The sequence below is a fragment of the Calonectris borealis genome, chromosome 9 (assembly GCF_964195595.1).
Source record: "Calonectris borealis chromosome 9, bCalBor7.hap1.2, whole genome shotgun sequence".
Lineage (NCBI taxonomy): Eukaryota > Metazoa > Chordata > Aves > Procellariiformes > Procellariidae > Calonectris > Calonectris borealis.
This window is the reverse complement of record NC_134320.1, coordinates 21,038,207-21,065,465: the sequence shown is the minus strand read 5'-3', so window position 1 is coordinate 21,065,465 and position 27,259 is coordinate 21,038,207. Positions and strand designations below refer to the sequence as shown.

Below are 27,259 nucleotides of genomic sequence, written 5' to 3'. Positions count from 1 at the left end.
TTATTTGCAGCCTTATTTTTACCGCAGAATTGCACTGGTATAATTTAAAATATGAATTTAATCTAATATGGTTAAACTAGTGAAGAAAAACTTAGGTTTCTTTTAGTTCAATTTGAGTGGTTTATTTTTTTCATTTTATGTGAAATTGTTAGAAACATTTTAATCTAGTTGGCAACAAGCTATTCTTCTCGCTAAAATAATAGGATATGCAAAATCTTTTGCACTGATGTAATTACACTGGTAGGAATCTGGTTTATCTTGTATGAATGCTACTTTCTCATGTAATCATCCTATGTGCACCAAAACATTTAAAGATACCTATAGATTTCCTTGCTTCTGTTGAAGGATCTATTTGCGAACATTTGGCACTGGAAAATAATACAGCCTTAAAAAGGCTATTTTATCTGCTTGGCAGTCAATTTTCTGTTTAGGTGAATCTGAATAGTCATATAAAGGCTGTTGTTTTCCGTTTCAAACATATACAACAATGGCCCTCTGGACCCATTCCTAAGCAATACAAGACATATCTAAGCATTATATTCTGCCCTCAAAGTGTGGATTTATGCATAGAGGTAATAATTCTGTTCACAAAAGAAAAGCCTGGGGCTATCTACATTAACAATTACTCTCCAATATTTGCTAACGACCTTTGATTCCACTCATCATTGTGCTGTTATAGCTGTGCTTCGGTGGTTATAGAATTTGGCAATTGAGAACATAATGTAGAAGGTAAAATGAAAGCAGTTATGACCCTAATCGGTTTACAGGCTAGATTCTAGTCTTGAACACCCCTGAACCCATTCAGTTTGCACATATATAATGAACACTTTGTAGGAAAAAATGGAGATGAGAGACAGAAAGAGGATAAACACAGACTTATATACCCAGTAAACTAGAGGAGATTATTTTTCTATTTGTCAGCTGAATATAGCTGCACCCCACAAAATTCAGTCTCTGCTTAATGTGATTCTCTGCATACTTTGATCAAAACCACAGGAATGTACTAAAGAGAGTACAACTCCTTCCCTGCACCCCCTGTTCTTTTGATTGGCTTTGATCTCTGAGGCAGCTGTTACTTGAAAACTTTAAGAAATAGATACATAATTAATAGCAAGAGAGCCAAAATTGTGAAACTCTTAAAATGTAAGAAAGAATTTTTTATAACAAAAACGACTATAATTTGATTTCTTCCATGCAAACACTAGTATTTACTAATTTTATATAACCTACTTAGCACATCAGGTTCCTCTACCTAGTTAAGGAGGAAAACTTTCAGTGGCAATACCAGGTGCTCGTTTTGAGTATTTGGGTCCTTCAAGAACGTGAATTTGATTTTCAGGTTATGAATGGCCCTGAATATCAGTAATTTCTTTTTGGAATTTTTCAACACATCAAGCTGTTGCAAAGGCTTTGAAATCGGCTCTTTTCACTGAGATTTCTGACCCACTGGAGGATTTTAGGCAAGTGACTTCACCTCTGTGTACCTCAATTTCCCCATCTAGAAATTGAGGATAATCTTATTTCTGTATATCACTTTGAGACCTACTGATTGCAAGTGCTGTATGAGAACAGTACTATTTTTATAAGAATTTGTTTTGTGCAATGCTTCCGTCTTGATAATCGGAACAGTTTGGTTTTAATTCAAAGTGATAAGGAGAGACTTAAATGAAACAGGGCAGTTTGTGGATATACGAGATTCATTTTTTTATATATATAATTCTTTTCCACATGAATGTATACATTTCTTTTGGGATTTATTGTATACGAAGTCTTCCTGAAAAGTTCAGAGCTCTCACCTCCCTTAACTGTGAATTATTGCTCTGTGCAACAGGTCAGACTGTGTGCTGCCTTGAGAAGCATCTAATGATATTCTTAGAAGCCTGTTTTTAATCATTTCAGAGCATTGATATTATTTTTAATATTTTTAAAGATGCAGACTATCAAAAAACCCAGAGATTAAAGTACCTGAAGAAAAATTACATCCCATGTCTCCAGCAGGCAATAATCTCAGTCAAATTCTAGCTCTGAGTCAGGTAAGATTTACTCCATCCCTCTTCACAGTCAGTGGAGAGGGAATTTTTTACTATAATTAGATCTGAGGAGCTGGGTTCCTGTAAAGAGATTGCTCATGAGCAAGAGAGAGGTGAGATCTTGTTGTTTGCATCTTTGCCTGCTTTTCACAGCTGAGGAGCCAGCATTAACGAGACTGTTCTGGAGACAAACAGTGCCCTGGTGACACTAGATGGAACAAGAATAGCAGCAGCAGAGTTGCAGGTAACCCTTCTCAGCCTTAGGTTTCACTGATCAATCAGCAGAGCCTTGGAGAACTGGCAGCCAGGAGGGTGTCTGGCTCTTCATCCCTATATGATGATTTCTGCTCCTCCTCATCTTTGGCATGTTTTAGTTTGGGCCTTGTTAGATATGTCATTCAAAGCATTATGCATTAGAGGCCAGGCATAGAAGCATGTGCAATTAATAGTGGCTTTATAAATGTCACTGGCTGGTATCTTCATTGTTGTGGCACACAAAACGCTGTTCTGAACTCAGGACTCCTTAAGGCACAAAATCAATGAGTAAAATTGTTTAAAAAATACATGCCTACAGAGCTTTAGGTCCTTGTGCTTCCCTCTGGAGTAAAATGCATTAGTTCCCTGGGGAACTGTGGGAAATTACAACTGCTGTTCTAATTTTCTCAATAAAAGAAAATTTAAAAGCCCTCAGCAAGCACTCAGGAAATGGCACTTTGCATTTGATTTGATCATGATAAAAATATTTATTCAGTGGAAGAATAACTGTAAGAGAACATTTTAAAGGCTTTTATATAGATTTCTTTCCACCCAAACTTATGTCAGACATAGGCCTGTCAATCACCTGAAATGCGCATTCCAGAAACCTTTCCTAAAAGTATAATGAAACTATTCTTTGAGAAACAGGAAAGTTCTGAGTTGGCTTTTCTTTTTTTTTTTTTTTTTTTTTTTAAATGGTAGCTGTTTCCATTGTGACATTTGAAAGTTCAGATGTGACATTAATGGTTTGTGAAGATGAACTGGCCAGTGACTCACAAATGGCTCCCGAATTCACTGTTCCAGGAAACAGCAGGCAAAGGAAAGCTGTAGAGTCTGTCAGGAGTTCAGCTCTTTGATCTGCTGCCTAGTAAAATCTCCAGGCACTATGCCCTGCTCTAACCTGTTCCTTATTATTTGTAGTTGAAGCGGGTTTTGAGTCAGTCAGCAATTATATATTGTGTTTTCTCTTTGCTACAAATCTAATTAAAATAATACTGGTACAGGATTTATAGTTACGTATTTGCTTTTCTTGGAAAAATGTTTGCCTTGGCTGAAATAGGGGTAACATGGAGGCCACAGTGTGATAAATTTCAGCCCTACTTTGCCATCTAATACCATGCTTCTGAGATTATCTTTTCTCAAATGTTTCTTTTGCTCTAAGCCACAGGCCTCAAATTCAGAGATGAGCTGAAATCACTGCTGGCTGAAAAAGTTATAGATGATACAGATATCCACTGGAACTGGATTTTAGAGACAACATTTGGGTTATACAGAAAGGTACACCAAATTATATGTCAAGAGGCATGGGTACAGTTTCCTGTAAATGTTTTGAAAAATATAATTGTGGACTAATGCATTTGGGCTAAATTCACGGCTGCCCTAAGTGTTGTGACTTCAGTAGTGTTTGCTACCATGAAATTCTGACCTTCCTGTATCAATATTATCAGAAAACTTGTGGAGGGTGATGTAGCTTTCAGAATTCATGGAGATTTCAGCATGTTTTGAGGAGGTCCCAGAACACTGCAAAATACATTCAGGGGATGGTCACAAGAGAATGCAGACCCATTCCTTAACAATACATATCGCTTAAACATATGGTTGGTCCAGAGGCTTACAGATTATATTGTCGCATATCCTGATCTCTCCTGATTTCTTTTGCTTGTATGTGGTGCAATCTGTAGATTCTCGTTACGTCTGACCGAAAGAGGTTCAATAGCAGAAGAGGGTGCCAGCCAGGAGAGAACTTCCCATGCTTAGGCATCGTGAAGGGCACATCAACACCATAGAAGGAAATTGAGAGCAGTGTAACTTCTTTACGCAATGTTCCTGAACTAATGAATCTGCCTGTGAAGCTGGTGTTATTACCTCAGATTTGGCACCACACCAAAGCAGCTACGTTGCTGTCAAGACCTCAGTGCTGTGTGCACTTTCTGAATGTCCTAGTGCTGGTCAGCAGTACTGATGGGTTCTCCCCACCGTGCGTCTATTGCCATAGAATGCTACCCGCAGGATTTTTGTGTAAAAGGGATAACAAAGTTGAAAGATATAGCATAGATCAGACTGTATATTGATGTGTAGATCTTGAATTATGTCACAGCCCAGAGAGCTCATCAAACTTAAGTTGAATCCCCTATCAAGCCATAAACAAAGGCAGCTGTTCCCAAGGGGACTGGGTGACATGAACCAACCACAGGTATCACCCAGTGTGGTCACGTACCAGGACCAGCTGCACAGTCCACCAGCATCGTTGCAGCTGTCCCCAGCTCTGTGTAAGCCCTCAGGGCTTGCCATGCCGTGGGCTGGGATTGCTGTGCCGCGTCACTTAGAGGCACCGCACAGGCGATCACCCTTCATTTTTCTCCCCTGTCGTTTGGCACAAACAGATAATAGCTGGGACTAAAATGGTTAGTATGGGTTTATTAACTTTGAGGAAAACAAATCATAAAAGGGTAAATTGAAATTAACTGGGTTGAACACAGGGTAGATCAATAGGATTATACAAGGGTCACAAAAAGGGAGGACTTTCTTCTATTCTGTGACTTTTTGTTTGAGGAAACACACAAGACAGAAAAGAAAAGATTCTGAGCTCTAGCTAAATAGCAATAACCAGATGTTTTTAGCAGGTGCTGTAAGCCCTGAACAGTGGGATTTTGCTACATGATTTCTTATTTGTCTAAATCCAAAAAAGGACTTAGACTAAGGCCAGAAAGATGCAGGTGGCTATGGGCGCTGCTTCCAAAAGCTCAATGGCATCTCATTTGCTCCAGCTGGAATGCAGAAGGAAAATTTCTTCTCAATAGACAACTGATCTAAGAATAACTCCCTCAACCAGACTTTCAGGCTTCTTTTGTACATAGATATTAAATAGAAGTAATTCTATGACTAGCGACAAATTTTGTTATTAGGAATTTGCAGAAAGTTCTTGACAATTTCAGTTCACCATCCAGGGCACTTTATACTATGGTTGCATAGCATATTATAACAATGTCTAAGGCTGCAAGCTTGCATGAGCTATTGCTGCAGTATCTGCTATATTACTAAAAACTGATTGAAATAACTTTGAGTATGAAATATAAAATTATAATCTGTGCAGTGAATCATACTCATTTTCATAAATATATCTGTGCATATATACACCAAAATTGCAGTTGTCTCCATTCCTGGAATATAATGCAATTGATATGATAGCTTTTAATGTAAGACAAACAGTTGTTTATGTCCTAAAGCTAATGGTGAGTCAAGAGTAACATCAAGATCCAGTTTGATAAATGGGCAAATGCTGGGTTAGAATAAGGTGACTAATTGTACAGTAGAGAACACTGGTAGCTCCTGGGAAAATACAGTCACTAATAACCTAGACAAAGAAGTAACTCAAATGTTAATGAAACCTCTCGACTGTGCTTCGGATGTGGTCTGGATGAGATATGAAAAAAATGATAGAAAGCCACTGGGAAATAATCTGTTTCTTGGAAGACTTAAAAACTTGATGAAATGCAACAAAAATTGGATCAACCTGGAAAAATGCCAGCTAATCTATCTCAAGAAAAATAATTCAAGTTGTACGTACTTACTGTGAGGGACAAATCTGGAAAGCAGCAATGTGAAGGACTGAGAAATTGTTGGAGTGCCTGTGCTCATGCAACATGAATAAGGAGGTAATTGTTCATCTCCATACAACTCTGATAGAATACATGCATTTCTACGTAGCTCATTACAACAAACAAACTGAAGGTCATTCAGTGTACAGCAGAAATAGCTACTGAGGGATTTTTGAACAGACAAAAGAGGGAAGATTGCAATGGATCAATATTTATAGGTTGGTGAAAGGAAGGTTAAGTGGTTGAGAATCAAAGAACTTGCCAACAATCTACAAATGGGATAAGCAGAAAGAAGGAAGAGGAATTATTTAGGATGTTCTGAGGCAGAAGGAAGGAAAAAATGAAAATTTAGGCTGGATTCTAAGATAAACACTCTGATACAGAAATGAACTATACAGTGTAAAATTCTCCCAGGGAACTATTTAAACCTCATTGCTTGAAGACTTGGACAAAGCCTTGACTAAATATATTTCAGTGAATAATTTATTTCTATTAGCATCAGGACATGACCTCACAAACTCACGTTAACGTCAGTGCATTTTGTATGTGCCTTACGAAGCGGCAGCAAGGACTGGGCTGGCTGTTAGCGCTTGGCTGGCGTACAGCGAACTCCAAACAAAGGCAGTTCAGATCCATGATAGGACCTGGGACCAGTCCGACCTCCAAGATGAATCTGTATAGATCTACATTAATTGAGTACTCACAAAAGACTTTTAAACTTGTAAGTCCAGTTGTATTATAGTATAAACTACAGCAATATCTATAACCAACTCTAAAGTGAACACAAATTTTAAAAATAGTGTCTGTCTTTGCTGTTTCTGAGTTTGCAGATTGTGTCTTTCCTTCCAGATTTACTTTTTGACAACTCAATGATTTTCTCTTCTGGTCCTTAGGAATTTTCTTCATGGGAGCACTAAGTGTCTCACTGTCTTTGCTCGGGCTACAGGCAAAGCTCCTTACTGTGATTTTCTCATTCTCCTTTTGCCATATTGTGCCAGTGGGACCATCTTCACCAAACAGGCTCAGTTGCTTCCATGGGAAGGAGCAGTCTCCCCGTGGGCTAGATGGATCCATCGAACTCAGACACACTTTTAAGGAATATTCGCAGACTGAGAACGCCCAAATCAAACACACAGTGTCCACTGCAACCTCCCATAGTACTCATACCCCACCTGTAGTTCAGACAGGTTCAGACAAAATTAAAAGCCTCTGGACTGTTTGGTATCGTACATGAAAGTAGTTGTGACCTCAAATCACAGATGATCCAGATAAAAAATACTAAAAGCTACTGCTGCACCTGGCACTGACAACTCTGTTGGAAGTCACAGTTAGGTGTGTCACCTAAAGGTGAATCAAAGACAGATTTCCCACAGGAACCTTTGCAACCCAGCAAGATACTGGTGTGGGGGAAGTTTTTGCTGATGCTATCACAGTGTGTTCATATGATGCCAAGAGTAAGTTATACCTTTACATTCACATTATTATTAAATTTAGTAAATAAAAGTCTATGCAATTATATCCCAAATCATTTGGGGTGACTAGCATCACGTAGCACAAAAGTACACCACCTTTCTGTTGGTTTTGTGTTCTAGGACAGATGAAGAGACCATTTTCACTGACAGGATCCTTTTAGTTTTCAAGTGTGTTTTGCCCTGTAGAAATGTCCTCTGGTGTGTTTGTTTTGTTTTGTTTTTTTTTAATGTCAATATGGGAGTACAATGTGTGCCCGGGAGCGAATAATGACTCTAAGATGATTAACATGTATTATTGAACTATGGGATAATCGCTATCCTGTCAAAGTGTCAGGGTGTGCATTTCATCAGCCCCCATGTGACTGCGGCTCCTGCGCTGAACTCCCAGTAGCTTTCTTTGATCTAAGGACAATAGTTTTCATGGTCAGCTGCTGAACATGACCTCTTCGGAACTGCAAACAGCATAAAGAAAACAAAGGTGGGTAAACACTACGAAGTCACCCCAAAAAATAATGCTTTTTTGTACCATTTGAAGTAAACCTAAGCTGACTTTTCAGATGGCAACATACTGGTGGGACTGGTAATAGTGAACAAGCTGAGGTGTAAGAAAGTGCAAACTTGTCACGAAATACAGCTAGTTCTGCTTTTCAGACTGGCTGATGAGTCACGTACAAGGCACCTCCCTGATGAGATGGACCTGTACCGCATGCTACAACTGCTTTTGCATTGGTCAAAGTGCAAAGCCTGACTTTGTGCCAGGGCCTCCAGTACGTATCTCCTGGTGTTTAGTTGGCTAAGCTAAGGACTTTAGTGGGCTGAGCTCAAGATCAGCTCCTTCGCTGACAAGAACTACTGCGAAGAAAACTAGAAGTGAGGGCCTGCCCCTCCTTTCCCTTGGGAGTTACTTTTAAGCTGGGGGTTTACTATTGTTTTCCGGTGTTCCTTTGCAGCCACGTTGCAGCTGTGTCTGTGCCAGGCTCGGACCTCCAAACTTGGACCTGGACCCAGACCCACTGGCTGGTCTTCCTGGCTCGGAGCTGTCTCGTCACTGAGGACTCACTTGGGCGATCACTGGGCTGTGTCTGACCCTGATCGCTGTGCCCAGCCCCGATCCTGACCCTGACTTGCCACTCCACATCCTGGCTCCTTGGTGGGGTCACTGCTCCAACCGGCCTCCTTGTCGTGCTCCCCACCCAGCTCACCTTCCCTTCCACACGCAGGTGGCCCTTGCTGCTCTCTGACAGTTTGTCGCTTTACTGATTTCATGTACCTGAGTAACTGAGTTAACTCTCCTTGTTTCAAGGGTTCAAAATAAAATATGTGGACTTCTATAACAATTGCTTTCCAAGGTCCAGCACGTTGCATAGTCAACAACTGAAGTCAAATTTTTAAGTATTGGTGTATTTTGCCCAAACAGAGGAGTGAGACTGAAGACAGACAGAGATACCCTGTGAAGGGGTACGTTCAAACTACAGTTCACCTGCTGATAGACTTTAATTTCTACCATCCTGCTGCTGTGTCTTTTCAGCTCTAAGAGCCACTGTACAAGATAAAAGAACAGTGCCTTTCTCCACTGAAAAATATGTTTGTTTTGGTTTTTTGGGTTTTGCCAGGGAGCCAGCGTTTAATCACTAAGACGTGTCATGCTGCTAAGCTGCATGACAGCTTGATGCACCAAAGGATGCTCCCCACTGAAAATGTAAACTATTTATGCTGTATATTTTTCTACCTAAGGAATCTACAGATTTTGGCTAGTAATGGCTTTCCTTTCTTCCAGATAAATTACAAAAAAGTGTCTGCATTTCTATTCTGGTATCACTGAAGCTCAACAGCTCTTGTACTCTTATCTTACTTTACAATATATTTTTCTTCTCTATGATCATTATTTTAAAGCATGAAGGCAATAATATGTTTTTCCTGTGAAAAAAATATTTGTATATCAGACTAGCCAAGCTGCCGCTTTCTCCTGCTCTTTCTGGCTTCTAACATAGCTCCTAAAGAGACCAAATGACTGTTTCATCTCCCAGCTGTGCAAGATGCAATTTCTGAAGCAGAACACAGAGGATTACGGCCCATTTTAGGTACCAGCAGGAACCTACTACGGCTCAGAGTCTGCAATTACAATATCTTAGACTTCTCTTTATAGCCCTTGTTTTATTTTGATACCTCCATTTGCCCCTACCGAAGATACTATGTATCTTAACCTACTTTTCCCGTATAATTTCCCTGTCCTATATCCTCCCTTTACTTGTCGTTGGGGTTTTTTTTTGACAGCACTTTGCAACAAATGATTTGTCAAAGACTCTAGATAGTTTCTGACCACCTGATACTATAAGTCATTTCTCTGTTGCCCACCCCGTACAAGAAGGCTAGCTGCTAGCTCTGGTTAGGGAAGACTTTTCCTTTTATCTTGCCGCTCAATGCCAAAATGACCCTTGCAGTCTAGGGAAACCCACTTCCCACATGGCGAAATTTCCAAGCCTCTTCTGGATTGCAGGACCCAAAACACTGTTTTGATGCCATACGTTATTTGAATTCACCGATTTTGAAGAAATCCTTCTATTTTTCAGATGTATTTTGTGATCACTCCTAACACAAGGCAGACTTTTTCAGTTTTAGAGAAGCAAAGCACTAAATTTGCATTCTGAGATTAAAAACCAAGTTAGAGAAGTGAAAGATAAAAAATAATGGAACAGTGCATTTAAGGGCCTGACAACAATCTATTTCCCTAGTTGTCACTTAAATTTCTCCGAGGCACATTCTGGCAGTGGGAGCTGACAAGACAGTTCAACCATATCTGCTTGAAGTGTTACTTTACAGGACCAACCTTCTCTTGGACTATCAAACCTTCTGTTTAAACTTTTGATCGTATGTATGCTATCTAGCATTAACTAAGCCTTATAGCATTTTTGAACGTGCTACATCATTTCCTTCCAACTTCTCAACTTAAGGAAACATTGTATTGGAGCTTTGATTAACTCTCACTGTCAATGGAGATACAGATTAGAGCTTGACCAGACTGAATTGTGCTTATAAGGATTTTATTGATGACTTTTTATAGACAGTATGTTGACATTTCGTACAGATAGAAAAATTTGGTTTTCTTTTGCCCACTTACTGTTCTCCTACACATGTACGCACAGTCCCTCATATATATATTTGCCAGTTTTAGGAGGATCAGATCATCACAATTACAAGAGGGGAGTTTTAAACACCAGTGTTTTAAATTTGTATGTTTATTCTTCACTCACAATCAACTCAGCACAGAGTTACATCTGTAATTACTTGCGACAGCAAACAATCCCATTTGCATATGTAAGAACTTCATTTGTGGTACAAATTATCATCCTTCTTAGGGCAGAATTTGCGAAGGTATTTACATGCCTAACCTACTTTTATGTTTTTTGAAACCTTCTTAGGCACTATTCTGTGACTTTAGCTGCCAATACCTTTAAAAACAGAATTTGGCATCAGTGTCATAGAATATACTACAAAATAGAGATGAATGGATGGAACGCATAATTTTCATTTCAGTTTGTCTCTGCATTTGATTTGGGACACAGTACCAGAGGTTGTTTGGTTTGTTTTTTTTTTTAGAGAGAAATTCTGGCTCTTGCTGTACTTTTGACATGGGTCCCTTACTTCTACTCTAAGTCCTTGATTGTTACCTGCACGCATACACATCTTTCTTTCACAGAAATATTATTTTTTCTCATTTCAAGCTACCTCCTCTTCTCTTCTTTCTGCTTTAGATTTTCATTTGTTTCAGAGCTTCTGTTCCCTATGATTATGTATTTGAGTTCAACTGCCTTAATAAGACAAGAATCTAGAGAAAATCAACAGATGTACATTACTTACATTTCAACAGCCCCAGCCAAACAGTGTCTGGACTTTGACACTTGATTGCATTGATGTGTTGTGATTAATGCTTTCCTAATTGCAGACAGCAGTGCAAGCACAGAAAGTTTAATGACTTTCATGCTTGACCTGAAACCTGCTGAAGTCAATGGGAGCCCTCAAAGTCTTCATCCAAAATCCATCAAAGGCACTGAACTTCCCATTATAAACAGTGGCAGTTGTTTGTGTCTCAGCCTTTGTACCTTGTTCACTGAGCCAAAAGGCAAACTGGAACACCAGGCAGCAGATTTTACTTACAGATTTTAAAAGTTTTATGATACAAATTGGAAACCTCTAATAATACATTATAAACCCAAGGATAATTATGAAGTTCAGAGCAGATACAATTTTTTTTTTCATGGCTTGTTAATTTATTTGCAAATCAGTCCAGCTTTCTGGGTTTAACACTGTGAGGAATTCACCAAATATTTAAACAAACAAATATTATATACATAAATCAGTTTGGCATTTCACTATTCCATTTGGCTTCTGCTTTTGGTTGTTGATTGGAAAAACAAACCTGATCTGTCGGGAGACTAATGAATGTCTACACATGAGGGTTGCTACTTATGGCTGTTAGTTACTGGAATTATACCATCCAGACAACACTGGAATTAACTTCTCTTTCTATTTGCAAAAGTATTTGTTAATCACGGTATTTCCAGACAATTCTTATTGAGATGAAAATTAATTGGAAATCATATCATACTGACTCAGCTTATCAACTTTAATGGGAGTTTCCACCTGCTTAGGAAAAAACTCACTTTTTGATACATTTTATTTGTTTTAAATATGCTGGTGCCTTAAATGGGAGCACACATTGAGATAATTAATCTGTATTGTGAAGTTGCCAACTGTTTAACTCTCTCTCCATGAATTAATTAAAACAGTTTCAACTTTTTAATTTTAGTGTAGTTTAAATAGTGGCAAATTTTAAAGAAGTTAAGAGGCTGCTAATTAGTTTGTAACAATGGTTACATGCCTGGATTATTGCGAGCAATTAAGAAAACAACTTCTGATATTTGTTAATTGCTCTTCAGTCAGTATTTATTACACATGCTGCACAAATGGAATATTAGAGCAACTGACCATGAGATACAAAAAGAAATAAGTTGTTTTACTAGGAATAGAAGAACTCTAACAGGTTTAGATCTTCCAAATACTTTAGAGACTTCTTTGAACACTTTTGGAAAGTTCATATACGTGACATGACAATTTAGAAAGATGAGAATTGCTGGAGAAATAACTTTACAATGAAAACACGAATACTGTTCTGCTATGGATGAGAGGCTTAATAGTTGAGAGTAGTTGCATGCTTAAACATCTCCTTGTAGTGCTTGCAGACTTGAGATCAAATATTCTTACTGTATTTTGCTATATGCTGGAAATATCATTTTGGGCTGTAAGTAATGATCTACTCTGCTGACTGAAAAGTTGCAATTGCCGACTGTAAGTTGCAATGACTTACTCTAAAACTCAGAAACCAGGCTGACTCTCCCTTGCTATAAAGCAGTAGATACTCTCAGTCTATGGAGTGTTAGTAGCTGGAAAATTCAGAAAAAAACCCACAAAAACCTATCTGCTTGGCATACCTTCTGCTGGGTCCCTCATGTTTCATTGGAATTTGCTTTGTAGGCAGTATTTCTAGATATGTTGCAAGCTGTACAGGTGGGTGCATGCATATTGTCTGTGTTATGATTACCACTAAGTTGCCTGACTGGTGTTCCTGTCAAATAAGCAAACCTTCATTCACGACAGCCTGTTTTTTCATATGTAGGTAAAAATTGTCGATGCTAATGTTTCCTTCAATAACATTTTCAGTCTCACTTGAAACCTTCAAACACTTGTCATTAACCTGCAGGCACAAAACGCTGCACTAAGTGCACAAGCAGTAATCCTTACAGCCATACAAAGGCTCAGCAGTGCCACTGCCTGCAGTTTGACAGAAATCGCCAGAAATCAGAGGGGGTTCTCAGCTGACATTTCTTAACTATTATTTCTGTTGTATTCCAACAGGGTCTAATTGTTGATTCAGAGCCCAGGCAGTTTCCACCGGCCGTCTTTGCATATTTATTACATATGACCGACTATTCTTTGTCTACACATTTCCAGAAAACTGAGAAGTGCAAAGGTCCATGACACCATAAGCAGGTGCTCAGCATATCTCCAGGTAAGTGTACATGTCACTGAAACCACACTCTCTCTCACAGACCATGCCAAAGTTGGACTTAATGATGAACTTGTTAAAAAGGGAAATGCTTGAATGGGCATGGCTTGGGTTGTTCCATCACTCTGAGTTTGGTGGTGTTTTCACACCTCCTCCATCATATTTGGTGATTATGCCTGCAGGGATAATGTTTTCCTCAAAGTGGAGCTACTAACTGGCTAGCAATTATTTTGTGCTGCACTTCCCTTCATCACTTTTGAGCTAAAATAATATCTTGGATACCATGTCATCTTTGAACAATCCCTTTGCTGCTTCGTAAATTAACAGAAAGTCTGGGCAGCAGGACTGCTTTTGGCAGAATTTGCCAAAAATCTGACAACACAGCTGGAAGTATAGCTCTTCATGTTAATTCTCATTAGTACTATTAGTTTCATCTTTCTTTGTCCAAAGAACATACTTAGTTGAACGTTTCACTCCCATTTGCAATAGGCTAAAATTTATCTCAAATCTGCCCAAACTTTGCAGAAAATAATACTTTGACAAGCATGATCTTGGAGCATCTAATCTTTTTGTCAGTGATAAAATGTGGCTCTTGACACAAAATCCTTTCCTCCATGTGATTTTCTTGTAAGCTTTACCACTGATATTGGATACTTGGGAACGTTTGAAAAGCAGCTTGACCTTGTTGCATTCAAACTGTGCTTACTCCAGTTTGATGAAAATCTGCTTAGTATTTCACATATCCACTTTGAAATTCTATCATGCCTATCAGTTTTTGGGTTGTTCAGGGGTCCTATCACTGTGAGTTTGACGCTGGGTGCAAAGCTAGCTTCGTGTAAATTCATAAGCTTTGTATTGTGGGAGTTACAGGCTGCAGGATGGATTCTGGGAGCTGCTTTTTATCATGCATTGACCTAAACTGTCAGAAAACTTACATCAAACTCATTCAGACATGTCTGGTTTCAGAGTATCTGGAATGCTCCTCTTCAAGCAGGGCTATGTGTTGACTTGTATCACTTTCTGCTGCAGAATCAGGACACTTCCTGCCCACCCTCTTTGTTTATTTAGCATATGGGATGAAGCACTATTCATCCAGGCAGTTCCTAAGTCAACGGAACAGAGGATTAATAACATCGTAGCATATGGAGCACGCCCCCTTCTCAGGCCTGGGGTCTCTTAAGCCGTATATATATACCCCTGCATTTATTCCATACTGTTCCATTTAGCATTATCCCTGCCTGAACTGCGGTGGCTACTATATTCTTTTATCAAAAATATTTCCTATTGGGTAACTGAAGTAAAACAAGCAAAAATTGAAAAGAAAAAAAAAAATAATCCACCACTGAAAACATGCAGAGATATTTTTAAAAGCACAGTGGATATCCAGGCAGTATCCCTGAGAGAAAAGGATGGCAAAGGCGTGTGTTCCACTGCTGAGTGAGGTGGAACAATGCACAATACGCCGAAGCCTTGCTTTGCTTCTGACAATAACCTGACAAATAGGAAAGAAAATTGCAAGTTCATGCTCACATACCCTCCTCTGGCAAAGCTATTTCTGAAGATGGAATTATTCGGAGTATTTTAGTTTGTTTGATTAAGATAACTTCAGAATCCATTGGGCCCAATTAAAGAAAAGATCACTTTAAATATCAAGTTAACCTTCATGTTCAGGGACAACTAATCTACATTCTGTGTGTTAATATGATATAAATTACTGAATTTCCTAAAATGCAACCGATTTCTACTCATAGAAGAAACTGTCTGTAAGAAGAGTCCATAATTATAGGTGGTTCAGCTTTCACCATGATTTTTTGCTGGTATGTTAAGTCCAGAAGCCGTAACACATTTAAAGTGTTTATTCATAATGTCTTACTTCTTGTACGTGTGTGTATCTGCATATTAGACTGGAGAAATGCTTACACAAGCAGAGTTTGTGCTTTAAACAATTTTTTTTATTGCAAGCTCTTTGTATTTGCTAAGCAACACAAATTAACTCTTCCTCAAAATATCACTCTCTCAAATAAAACTGCCATTATTTGCAATTGTGCAACACAGTTCAGGACATTGCACTTGCAGTGTGATTCATCCTGAAAAGGCTCCCTTTCTGCACCGGATCTTTGCAGGTGCATTAAACTTCCCATGTCAATCTGTCTCCAGTCAGTCTTAATGTCTAGAAATTTCCACCTAGTGTTCATGGGGTTTTTTCCACCATGAACCAGAAATCTAAATACACACCTGGTCTTATACAGATCAGGAAGACTTTAAATCAAAATTCTGACAGCTGCTCAGTACATAGTAAGTGTTATGCCTCCTTTGTCTGTTGTTATATTAAAACAGGGGGACATGAAATGAAAATAAAATATAAATTTGCCCTTCTAGTGTCTTCCCCAAGCCTGCTATACCAGTGATATCCCTGCTGGCTTTGAACTGAGCTTCTGAGACCAGTGCCTTTGATATGATCCTTGCCCTCTCAGCCCTCCTCCTTCCTAGAGGAATTTGTGTCACTGATCTGCTGACAGCCAGATTGCTATTTTTTCTTCAACGTTGTACTGAGGGTAGAAGTGACATTATGCTGTTTGCAGTGGGTTTTCTTCCCCTCTCTCCTTTTAAAATTAATTATTAAATGTGATGCCAGGGACAAATTATTCTTGGGGACTGAAGAACGGTGATCTTTCTGATAGACTTGGATTAATTCCAGCTGGTTTTAAGCACCTTTCTCCATTAGCTAGAAAAGGTGATTAGCATGAAGAGCCTCCTGAGTTAAGTGTCTTTTTAGCATCTAAAGTTAGCGCTGGTAAACTGAACCACCGAATCCTGCATTAGGCCTATTTTCATGGCTCAACTATAATCTCAGTGCATTATCTTTTCCTGAGATAATTGCCCATTTTTCCCTTTGTCTCAGTACAGCTATTCTGACAAACAAAGCCAGAACATCTCTCGCCCGCACACCTCTTTGTTTCTCTTTAAGCATTTCTGATGGAAGGCTGTCAGAGGGACAGTTCAGAGAAACGGCATTATGAACATCGCGGTGGTTTACTTCTGACGTGAGCCCCGTCACCGCCGGGGTAAGCTCCAGCCCCACACAGCCCTGGTGCCTGTGATGGCCGTTCGTTTATTCTCTTTGCCCTAATTTAATGCAAACATTTAAGAACTGAGAACTAATCGAGAACTTCTTGAGTGATGTGTTTCCTCAGGCCTGAAGACTCTCTACCTTCGAAACAACTACGCTTCAGTTAACGTCCAGAAAAATGTACTTGGCGGGAAGCACCTGGGCTGCGCCTCCTCGGGACGAGACACGCCGGCGGGGAAGCCCTGCCTCTTCTCTGTAAAATCTGTGTTTGAATCCCACGCTTAGCACACAGGGGCGCGGTTCGCGCCGTGGGCCCGGGACGACCGCACTCGCCTCGGCGGGCGCGGCGCGGGCACCGCGGAGGCGCAGCGCCCTCTCCCGACATGGCCGCCGCGGGAACAGCCGTTACGGGCCGCCCGCGGCCGCTCCGGACGCCGCTCCCTCGGCGCTGCCGAGCCGGCGAGAATTTACGTGGCTGCCTGCCATCCGCGTAATTTTTACCTTTTAGATTTTCTTTTTTATTATTCTCGCAGAACTTTTAGTGCAGACAGCGGGAACCCTGGACACGGGCCCCGCAAAGAGAGCGGAGGGCCCGCAGCAGCCGCTGCCGCCGCTGCCTCTCAGGCAGACCCCACGGTCCTCCGGCTCCCCAGGGGGAGCTGCGGCCGCCTGGCCCCGCCCCCGCCGCGCGGCGCATGCGCGTTGCTCCGTATTGCCGCGTCAGGCCGGACGGGGGCTGGTTCCGGCTCTGGTTCCTCTTCCGGGCGCGGCGGCGGCGGCGGGATGGACCGGGAGCTGCTGCGTCAGGCGCTGAGCTACCACGGCCCCGCGCTGCTCTCGCTGCTCCGCGCCGAGCAGCACGACAACCCCGACTTCCGCGGGCTGCTGCCGCCGCCGGGGGCCGCCCTCGAGCCGCCCCGCGGGGCCCCGCACCCGCCGGCCGCCTGGTGAGGGGCGCCGAGGCGGTGCGGTCCAGGGGAGCGAGCGAGCCGTGAGGGGGCCGCGGGGTGTTTCTCACCGGGTTCTCCTTCCCCTAGGAAAGAGAGGGCGAGCATTGACACCGAGATAAAGCGCTTCATTGCCAAAAAAGCTGATCTCCTTTTTGCTCACTCGTGGAAACCCAACGGGCCTCTCGCCGACACGATTGAAGAAAATGAAGGTAAGCCTGCTCACGGGTGGGCCGCGGCCTCTGGAGGGTGTCGCTCTGTAACGGCCGCTGGGGAGGGTAAGGACGCTGCGCTTAAAGTAGCAGTATTTTTAAAAACAAGGTGAAAATTTTTGTTATTGCTTTTTATAGGCCGTGCATAAACTTCCTGTTAGTACGGATAAATCGGATTTTAACATATTTTGCTGTTGTTAAAGCATTTTGTGTTTTCAAGCTGTAGCTTCGTTGTTTTGTAACCGTGAATTTCTCATGTGTTGCAGAGTATTATGCTGTTATGCCTCCCCTGGAACGGTTCATGGAGGTTCCCAGGGAAGAGAGGAGAGAGTTATTTTTTCGAGACATCGAACGTGGTGATATCGTGATTGGGAAGATTACTTCTATTCGTGAATTTGGCTTTTTCATGGTGTTGATTTGTCTGGGAAGTGGTGTCATACGGGAGATTTCAGATTTAGAAATCACTGTAAGATATAGCTTTGATCAATATTTTATTCTTGATAAGTAATAACTTTTTAATCTATTAGTTGCCTCTCGCATCTCTTAATGGAGTGGTACCTGTAAAGGTGAAGCTGAACTTTGGAATGGTGGGTGGTGGCTAAATTTGTGGACAGCTTATGATGCTTTGCTGAGTCTTCTTTTTATGACCCATACTCAATATTTATTAGTTTTGAATTGAAAAGGTCATCATTTATAGATGCATAAATTTTTATTTGAACCAAGTCATGCTTTTAACTATCACGGCTGTCACGTGCTTTAAGATTAAACTAATCTTCTGGCTTAATCTTGGGGAGAAAAAAAAAACTTTTGGCTTTCTTTATGATATTCCTACTTTCTTCTGTTGCAGGCTCTTTGTCCTTTGAGAGATGTGCCTTCTCAAAGCAACCATGGAGATCCTTTATCTTATTATCAAACTGGAGACCTTATTCGGGGCAAGTAGCTGCAAAAGTTGTCAGGAATCTGTTTCGGTTTTGAGATGTTTCTGTAATTTTATCTGAACTTTTATTTTTTCTATAGCTGCAATCAAGGACATTGATCGTTACCATGAGAAGCTCACAGTGTCGCTTTACAGCTCAGCTCTTCCACCCAATCTTTCCAGTACAAAACTAGGCGTAATTACTTCTGATGACTTCCCATTACATTATAGGTAAGAATGTACTATTCAGCTGTACTTGCTAGGTGTATTCAGTGTGTCTGAAGAGCATCTTTGACAGACTGTTCTTTAAACTTGTTGACGGTATTTCTAATTTAATTGGATGATTACATACGTTTTGTTGTTCATCTCTTTTAATATACTTGTTTCTGGATTGTTAGGTGTCGTTGGTCTTTTAGCATCTTTCCCAAAATGTAAGAAAAATAAAAAGCAGAGTGAGGTATCTGCCACTGTGGGACTGTGTTAACAAAAAAAAAAAAAAAAAACAAACCAAAACCAAAAAAATACACCACCACCAAAAACACCCACAACAACAACAACAAACCCCAAGGAACAAAAACCTTGGGAGACTGGAATATGAAACTCTTAAAATTACCCTTATAAGACAGAAGGACACAGCTATCTCTGCAATTTTTGTAATGTTTTAGTGTATCCTGGAGATACCTAGATAGGTGCCAAAATAGGTTTCAAAAGCTCGCTTAGGCTAAAGAATATAATGGTTGCTGCATAGTAGGAAAATATATGCCTGTAAAAGAGAACAGCTTGTGAGCAGTAATAAATATCAGTAAAGGCATTTTTATTCTAAACATAAGCATCACAAAATTGAGTATAGTGTCTATGAGGTTGTGTTTGTGTACCTTGGTGCTTTTTTTTAAGGCGAAGCATGGAAGTTGCTAATACAGCAGAGACATTCGAAGAGGTTTTGCATCGTTCCCCAGGATTTGCTAATCCATCGCTAGTTGAATATTTAGCAGAAAAACTAGGACTAAGTGAATCAAATCCACCGTCTTTGATGAGAAGTCTTCAAATGTAAGCGATCTTTACATTGTTCCTATCCTATAGCTTTGTGGAGATTATTCTAATCTATTGAAATAAGACCTGTAAGCGGAAGTCTTAGACCACTTAACTTAAACATTTTTCATTTTGATTTGCATGACTGCAGCTTACGTGTCCTTAAATATTTAAAAGCAAACTCCTCTAGAGTAAGAAATTTACACTTGAAATTCTGTTGCTCTGAATAAGCAAGACACCTTATCACACAAAATGTTTGATACCAAATACTTTAGGAATTTATTGCTTGGATCTTGTTTATATCTTCGGGTTGAAATGCAGGATGTTTAAGTTTTAATGTTTTCTCTCAGATGTTTATTCACAATGTTTATTTTAGTAATTGATCTGACCTCTTTAGTAAAATAGACTCAAACACATGCAATTATTGATGTTGTGAGCCCTATATATATTAGGCCCCAAAGCAGGTGTGGATATGATATATTTTTATTAAATGTACTGCACCTGTACTAGTTCAATTCAGCACTTTTAGAGTGGATTGGGAAAAACTGGTTTCAGAAATATGAAAGAACATTCCTGACTGAGGGAGAGCAGTAAGGCATTGTATAAATAATATTTCATCTTATTTCAACTGCATCACATATTGTAAGTTTAATTTTGTAGACTCAGAAGGCCAACTTGATGGTTTTGTTTGTTTTTTTCCTTAAAGTAAAAATTTCAATGAAGAAGATTTTGCCCCTGCATTGAGGAAAAAGCAGTCTGCATCTTGGGCCTTGAAATGGTATGCAGTACTTCTTCTTGTCAGAGCTTATTGTTAGATTAAATTAGGTTACAGTTTATATTTCTTAAAAGAAAATACACATTGAACCAGTTTTTCCACTGCATGTGTAGTCATATAACCAGGAAGATCTTCTTGAAAGTAACCCTAACTGCCAAATGGGTACATGATAGATAAGGTCTCAAGATTCAGTTCCAAAACGTGTTAGGAGAAGTTCTTACAATATTTATAATATGCTGGCCCGTTGATGAGATGAGAGCAAGATTTATGACAATGCCAAGTACACAATTTTCTATTTTATAATTGAGTGTTGAATGACCTAATACTGGTTGTATTGCTGTTTAAGCCTCAGACTGTAGATTTAACAAGTACACTTGCTGTCTTTGAAAAGTTGAATGTATTTCCCTGCCTGCACTTGGAACAGCAGCTCTGGATAGTTGCTATTGCTTTTACGCTATGCACTGTATTTGGTCATGCTACAGGGTGGAGGAGGCAGATGTAAGAGAGACTTTTCTCCTAAAAATGTAAATTTTTTGTTGAAAAACTTGAACCTACCAGCTCAAAAAAAAAAAAAAAAGGTCTGAGTGAAGGTTCAGAATTTCTGGTTACTAATGCTAACAAAGCAGTGTTTTTCTTAAAACAATAGTGTTTTGCAACTTTGATTAATTGCAGAAAAAGTTGCTTAAAATGTTAAATTAACTATAAATTTTAACTTTTAAAAAAAAGTCTGTAATGAAAAGTTCTGAAATTCAACTCATATCAGTTCTCTTCCAATAAGTTAATCTCTTGGTAAACGTCGAAGAAAGATTCAGGTAATATGAAATAAAAAACCTCAAAATATTCCAGTTTGAGATGAACTGGCTCGATGTGTACCATCTACCCATCTCACCTCATGTTGTTGGTCTAATAGTGATTTTTAGTTTTGTATGTAATTAAGCGTGTTCCAGTTTAATGGTGGTGGGTCACACATAGAGTTTTGTGCAGCAAGTGCTTAAATATTCATTCTGTAAATGAAAAACAGTGTAATGTAGTAGCACCATCTGCAGAAATGCTCTCCAGTGCCTTAAGATTTTGGATTAAAGACAGTATATTGTTATGGAATTATGTCAATATCTCATTAATTTGAACTGCCAGTGTTAAGTGCATGATAACAAGGTCAAGTTTTATTACCTATCACTTGTTTGGAACCATAATTTGTGAGTGATTAACAGTATAAAATCTGTATAGGTTAACCGTACATAATATTTTCTAAATACTTTTTTCCAGTGTGAAGGCTGGGGTTGATTATTTTAAGGTTGGGCGCCATGTGGAAGCCATGAATGAGTACAACAAGGCTTTGGAAATTGATCCACAAAATGTTGAAGCTTTGGTAGCACGTGGAGCTCTGTAAGTCTGCTTGTTTCATTGTTTTTTCCACTTGTTAAAGAGAAACATCACTAAAATCCATCTAACTTTTCTGTTGTTCTAGGTATGCAACAAAAGGAAGTCTGAACAAAGCCATAGGTGATTTTGAAGTTGCTTTAGAGAACTGTCCTACCCATAGAAATGCAAGAAAATACCTTTGTCAGACACTAGTGGAAAGAGGCGGGCAGTAAGTGTTGGGGTTGTGTTTTTGTTTGGTTGTTAACAATTTTTCTCATAATTTTTTTTTAATACTATTCTAGTTAGGACACAGAATGGCATCTTTTCTTCATGGCTATGTCTTTAAAAAGAAAAAAGTTTTTGTTGGAAATATACCTGCTTGTGCAGTTGGTTCACACTTTCTCCTCTGTCCCAATTAAAATCCTGGCAAAATATTTGAGGTTTAATCCTTGATATCCTTTCACTGGTAGGTTACCAGGCTTGCATAACATCTTGTGAAATGTTTTAATATATTCCAATAGATTTTTTTTTTTTTTTAAGAAAGTATTGTAACAAAATGATGTTCTGTTACTCTACTGAAATATCGGTTAACCACTGTAACACAAAATTTTACGTTTGAACATTTAGGGAATAGATTTCTTCTAAGCTCTGTGTTAAGAAGAGAGAGACGGTATTTTTGAAACTGAAATTGAAATGTCAATGAATAGTATTACTGATAATGATTAGGTGATGATGTGTCAGAAATACCATTTTATTTCTTTACTGAGGTGGGCTAAGATGATAGATAGGGTCTTGGATGAATGCAGTGGTAATGTCATAATGCAAATAAGAAAGGTCGTCCTAAAAATAAGAAAAAAAACTGTCAAAATCTGTGGCTTAACTATACAGGAATTATCACTTGAATTTTAGGTTGGAAGAGGAAGACAAACTACTAAATGCTGAGAGTTACTATAAAAAAGCCTTAAGTTTGGATGAGACTTTTCAGGAAGCAGAAGAGGCCTTAACAAAACTCCGTAAGCACATGCAGGTGATTCTTTACTTTCTCTTCATATAGTGCTCTCAATGACAATAAATGAACATCAAAAATTGTATTAAATCTTTTGAACAGGGGGAGTTTAAGTTGATGGTTTGTCTTATTCTCTGCTTCCCTTCTCCACAGTAAATCTTTTGTAGTGAGCATTATGGCTGTACCTACCAGAAGAAAGGTACCTCTTGATGTCTCCACTGTTTTGAACAGGATAGTAAAGAAATGCCAAACAGTGGAGACAGGGAAAGAGCAAAGCCTGTTAACCCTGTCAGCTAAAGCAAGGATAAGAATATTCCATCACACAAGCATGATTAATAATGTTAAATTAAAAGATTCTGAATACAAACATGCAAAGTGTAAAACCCTTAGCGAGCCAAATAAACAGTGCACACCATTGTACTGGCCAGATCCTTGTCGTTTTGGAGTCATTACGAAAACCGGCCAAAGCTAACTCGCAGGAAGATCGCATGAGAGGGGAGATTAAGAGGTGATTTAAAGGAAAACAGCAGGAGGTGGAGGGTGGGTGGGCAGGCAGTTTGGAATATCTTAGCTTTCTTCTCTGCTGTCTGTTTTCTTCTCTCTTCTCTTGCATGCAGCATGTTTCCCAGGTGAGCCCTGGTGGGTCTCTATGCTAATCTGAGTTGTCGTCTTTTTTCTTTTATTTACCTCCTTTACTTGTGTTGTCTTCCAGAGAGGATCAAAGAGTAAAATAGAGCACTGAGGAACAGGCTTGTTCTGTTCTGTGCTTCTGCATGTAAGGAAGTACATAGACTGGGGTAGGTGGCCTTAATCAACACTTCTTCCGTTGGTGGAGCCATAATGCTGACAGGCTGTGTTGAAAGAAGGGGGAAGAGGAGAGATAGGACAATCTTTTTAGTAAAACTGAACTACGTCATAGATAAACCGCTGTATGGTATTTGAGCACTACCCACATTTGGCTACTTTAGAAAAAGGTGTAAGTCTCAGTTAAAACAATGAAGAATATTCTTGACAAGTAGGAGATGAATTTTATTCTCCTTTAGCATTTTCCTGGTATAATGGGTCATTGATGCAGCAGATAAAAAACCATGATGCTAGTTACTGTTTGTTGGTTTGCATAGCCTTAACTGCAATTAAGGATTTCCTTTATTGTATCTGTTAAGACAGTTGCTAAGTTTTGAAAACGACAATCAGACTTTCTGCTCACTCTGAATATGAAGAGAGCTACTCTTCAGGGTTGTAGATGGCTGAAATCTGATCTCTAATAAACTTAAGTAGTTTGTCTTTAGGGATTATTCATCTGATGAGATGCTGTTCTGCATTTAAATGTATTTTAATACATAAGTCTGATACTATCACTGTTGTACTAGAATGGCTGAAACAACACTGAAATGTGTTTTCCTGTAATACTGATTATGTGTTTTTCTCCAATGCATTTTCTTCTGAATTGGACCGTTGTTGCTGTATCTGACATCTGGTGCTGTTCATCACCAACAAACCCTTGGAACATGATTTCTTACGTAAACTATGCATCAAACTGGTCTGTGAAATTGTTACAAAACGGTTTGTATTCAAACATGGCCAACTTGAATACATTTTAAAATGGGTTCTGCCATGTTTTACTTGTAAATTACAATAATGATATGTTCCCTCAAACCTTTCTCTTTTATTGTTGGGTTTTTTTCCTTATCCACATTGCTAATACTGTGGGGTTTTTGCATATTTGATCTGTACCTTTTGGGGTCCATGCTTCACGGTGTGGTGGGTCACGGGTACCACTGCAATGGCTGGCCAAATATATTTTTTAATGGAATAAAAACTGCAATATGGTCCTTAATGTAAACCTGATTATCACAATGGCCAATGCCAAACTCCTGAACAATATTAATTCTGATCTGGGAATCCTGGTCAAACATCACTGGTGTAATTATACATTTGAATGGGGTTGGGGACATGGGGAAAAATACCTGTGTTAACACTTACTTTTAATGTAATTTTTTTATGATGCTTGGGTTCAAAAAAGAAATCTTTGGAAATGAGGGAGAAACAAGCTGCCAAAGAAGAGAGACAGAAAGAAAAGAAAGTAGAAACAAGTGCAGAAAAATTGCGTAAGCTCTTAAAAGAAGAAAAAAGGTAACTTTGTTATATTCAGTATACTGATTATGTGGCAATAAGTGCAGATAAGACTATGAACAATCCATTTCCAAACAGATTGTCCAACAGTAAGCTAGGTAGAACTTCTACCTAGGTAAGCTGCTTTTCCTCTGGAATTTTTTGTGGGTAGTGTCCTTTAGTGCATATAACCTTTAATGGAGATATATGTGGAAGAGTTGTTGTTTAAAAAATAGTTGCAATGTGAAGTATTTGTGAAGTGTAATGCCATATTAAACTGGGAAAGATGCCTTTTATAACAAACTGTTTGGTGGATTTAATCTTAAATTTTTTGATAAGGAAATGACATTTGAAATTGTCTTGCCAGGTCAGGCTCAGTTTCCATGCATTTCTTACAGTCCAATCTCAGCCAAACTCTGGGAAGTACAGATTTGCTTTCTACATAAAATTTTTGCCTGATACTGAAGATTATCTCACAGGTTAATTACATTTTTTAGGTTGAAGAAGAAAAGGAAAGTATCAACTTCCTCTTCCTCCTCCTCCTCAAGTGATTCTTCATCAGATGTATCAATTTCTTCTTCCTCCTCTTCCTCTGATCACAAGAAACGTAGGAAAAAGCGTCGGAATAGATCCGAGTCTGCCCGCAGCTCCAAAAAATGCTCATCTAGATCTTCTTCCCATTATAAAGATCAGATTAGGAAAGAGGAGTGGTATTCGCCTCCGGCTGATACCTCTGCTTCTTTTCTTAACCAGAGTTTTGAAGTGGAAAAACTGCTGGAAAGGCAGGACAGCTTAGTGTGTCCAAAAACAGAAGTAAGAGAGAAAGACAGACACTGTTCTTTTTCGAGGACTTCAGGTGATGATGAAGACACTTTTGGAGGTAGGTCTGAAGATTCAAGAGATTCTTACAGTAGCTCCAGAACTCTGCCAAGTAGTAGCAAAACTGAAAAATATGGTAAAACTGACAGATTTTTCTCCAGTTGGAGGGGTTCTTCAGGTTCATATCATAAGTCAGATGATAAACCCAGGATGCATTATTTTAGGAAATTAGAAAGGGACACAGAGGGGAGAAAAGAGCAGTTTAAAAAACATGGCTCAGGTCAAGACAGGTATTATATGTCTCCAGCAGGGTCTGATTATTCTGGCAAGTCAGTGGGAAAGTACAGATCGTATTCGAGCACGTGCTTACGTGAAGGTGATAAAAGTTACGATAGTGATAGGCATGTGTTAAGTCAGCATAAAAGCGAAGGCGAGTATAAGAATAGGAAAATAAGTTATGAAGAGACTAGTAAAACAAAGGAACCAGATGAGGAAATGTCTTTAAATGGTACAGCACAAACAGAAAGTAGTATTAAAAGAAACCTTCCCCAGAACTTAGTTAACATATTCAATCAAATAGCTGAGTTTGAGAGGGAAAAAGGAAGTAAGCAGAAGAAACAGTAAAGTACCTAAGAAAATGCTGTTCTGACGAGTGTAGTTACATGATCTTTTGTCTGAGTATTTCTTGAGGAAATGCATATGAAGAGTGAGAGAAAGGCAGAATTTGTTCTGTCTTGCAGAATGTCAGAGAATTCTTAAAGTAAAGATTGTATGGTGGAAAGAGATGCAAGGATATCTTACATAAAATATCAGTTATTATTTAAAATCTCAGTTTCCTATGCTCTTAACGTGGGATGTTCTTGTACAATATTCTCTCTTGGATGGGTTGAAATCCTTTGAAACCCCTGGATTGTAGTTAGTTGTGGAACTCACATCAAATAGGCACTTTAACAACAGACGTTTTTTGGGTTGGGGGGGGGGGGCGTTTGGTGGTGTTTTTTTTTTTGTCCCTTGGGGTACTATTGACTGTTATTTTTGTATCAAACTTAACTTCCAGCTATAGAAGGGGGATAACTGAATGAAAGTCATGTGCCATCAATGTATATAGCTCATTTGATCATTAAATTTTCTTAATTTTTCTTAATGCTGTGTCTTGATTTTTGTTAATGGTGCTGAGATGTTTCATACTGGTGCACTGGTTATATATGTGGCTTAAGTGAATGGAACTGTCCAATGTCTGTGAAGGCAAGTGTATTACATTCTTTAAATGCATCAAACACGTTCTCTAATGTGGGGAGGAGGGAAAAAAAACCCACAAAACAATGGAAGTAGAAGAGAGAGTTTTAAAACAGTGTTTATTGTCTAGGTAAGTTCAAGTCTGGGCCTTTGGGGTTTTTGGGGGGTTTTTTGTTGGCTTTACAAGTAGCTTGAAGGTAGTTACTGCATTGCTGTGGAAAAAGTTATGCTCTGTTTAGAATGAGTTGGCAGAACACACTAAGATGCTAACATCTGTCAGACTATACAATACCAATTGTACTTCGGCTGCAAATTTTCCACGTAATTCTGTAGATACAGGTCAGTTTACAGTTTT

The 27,259-nt window shown here is 39.2% G+C and overlaps 1 protein-coding gene across 3 annotated transcripts; it reads left to right on the top strand.

The window, feature by feature from the left end:
• Positions 1-17,239: 17,239 nt before the first annotated feature.
• On the top strand, positions 17,240-26,812 carry TTC14 (tetratricopeptide repeat domain 14). Of its 3 annotated transcripts, none has more exons than XR_012674669.1 (12): positions 17,240-17,437; positions 17,528-17,649; positions 17,916-18,115; positions 18,497-18,581; positions 18,667-18,796; positions 19,460-19,612; positions 20,301-20,372; positions 21,636-21,755; positions 21,838-21,960; positions 22,641-22,758; positions 23,450-24,300; positions 24,761-24,870. XR_012674669.1 is itself a non-coding variant. In XM_075157318.1 (12 exons), the coding sequence occupies exons 1-11, from the start codon at positions 17,274-17,276 to the stop codon at positions 24,847-24,849; spliced, it is 1,359 nt and encodes a 452-aa protein (XP_075013419.1). In that variant the 5' UTR covers positions 17,240-17,273; the 3' UTR covers positions 24,850-24,870; positions 25,347-26,812. The 3 variants fall into 3 exon arrangements, 2 of the variants coding, with proteins under 2 accessions (XP_075013419.1, XP_075013418.1); XM_075157318.1 differs by lacking the exon at positions 23,450-24,300 and adding an exon at positions 25,347-26,812 and having other exon boundaries at positions 24,778-24,870; XM_075157317.1 differs by lacking the exon at positions 23,450-24,300 and adding an exon at positions 25,347-26,812.
• The last annotated feature ends 447 nt before the right edge of the window (positions 26,813-27,259 follow it).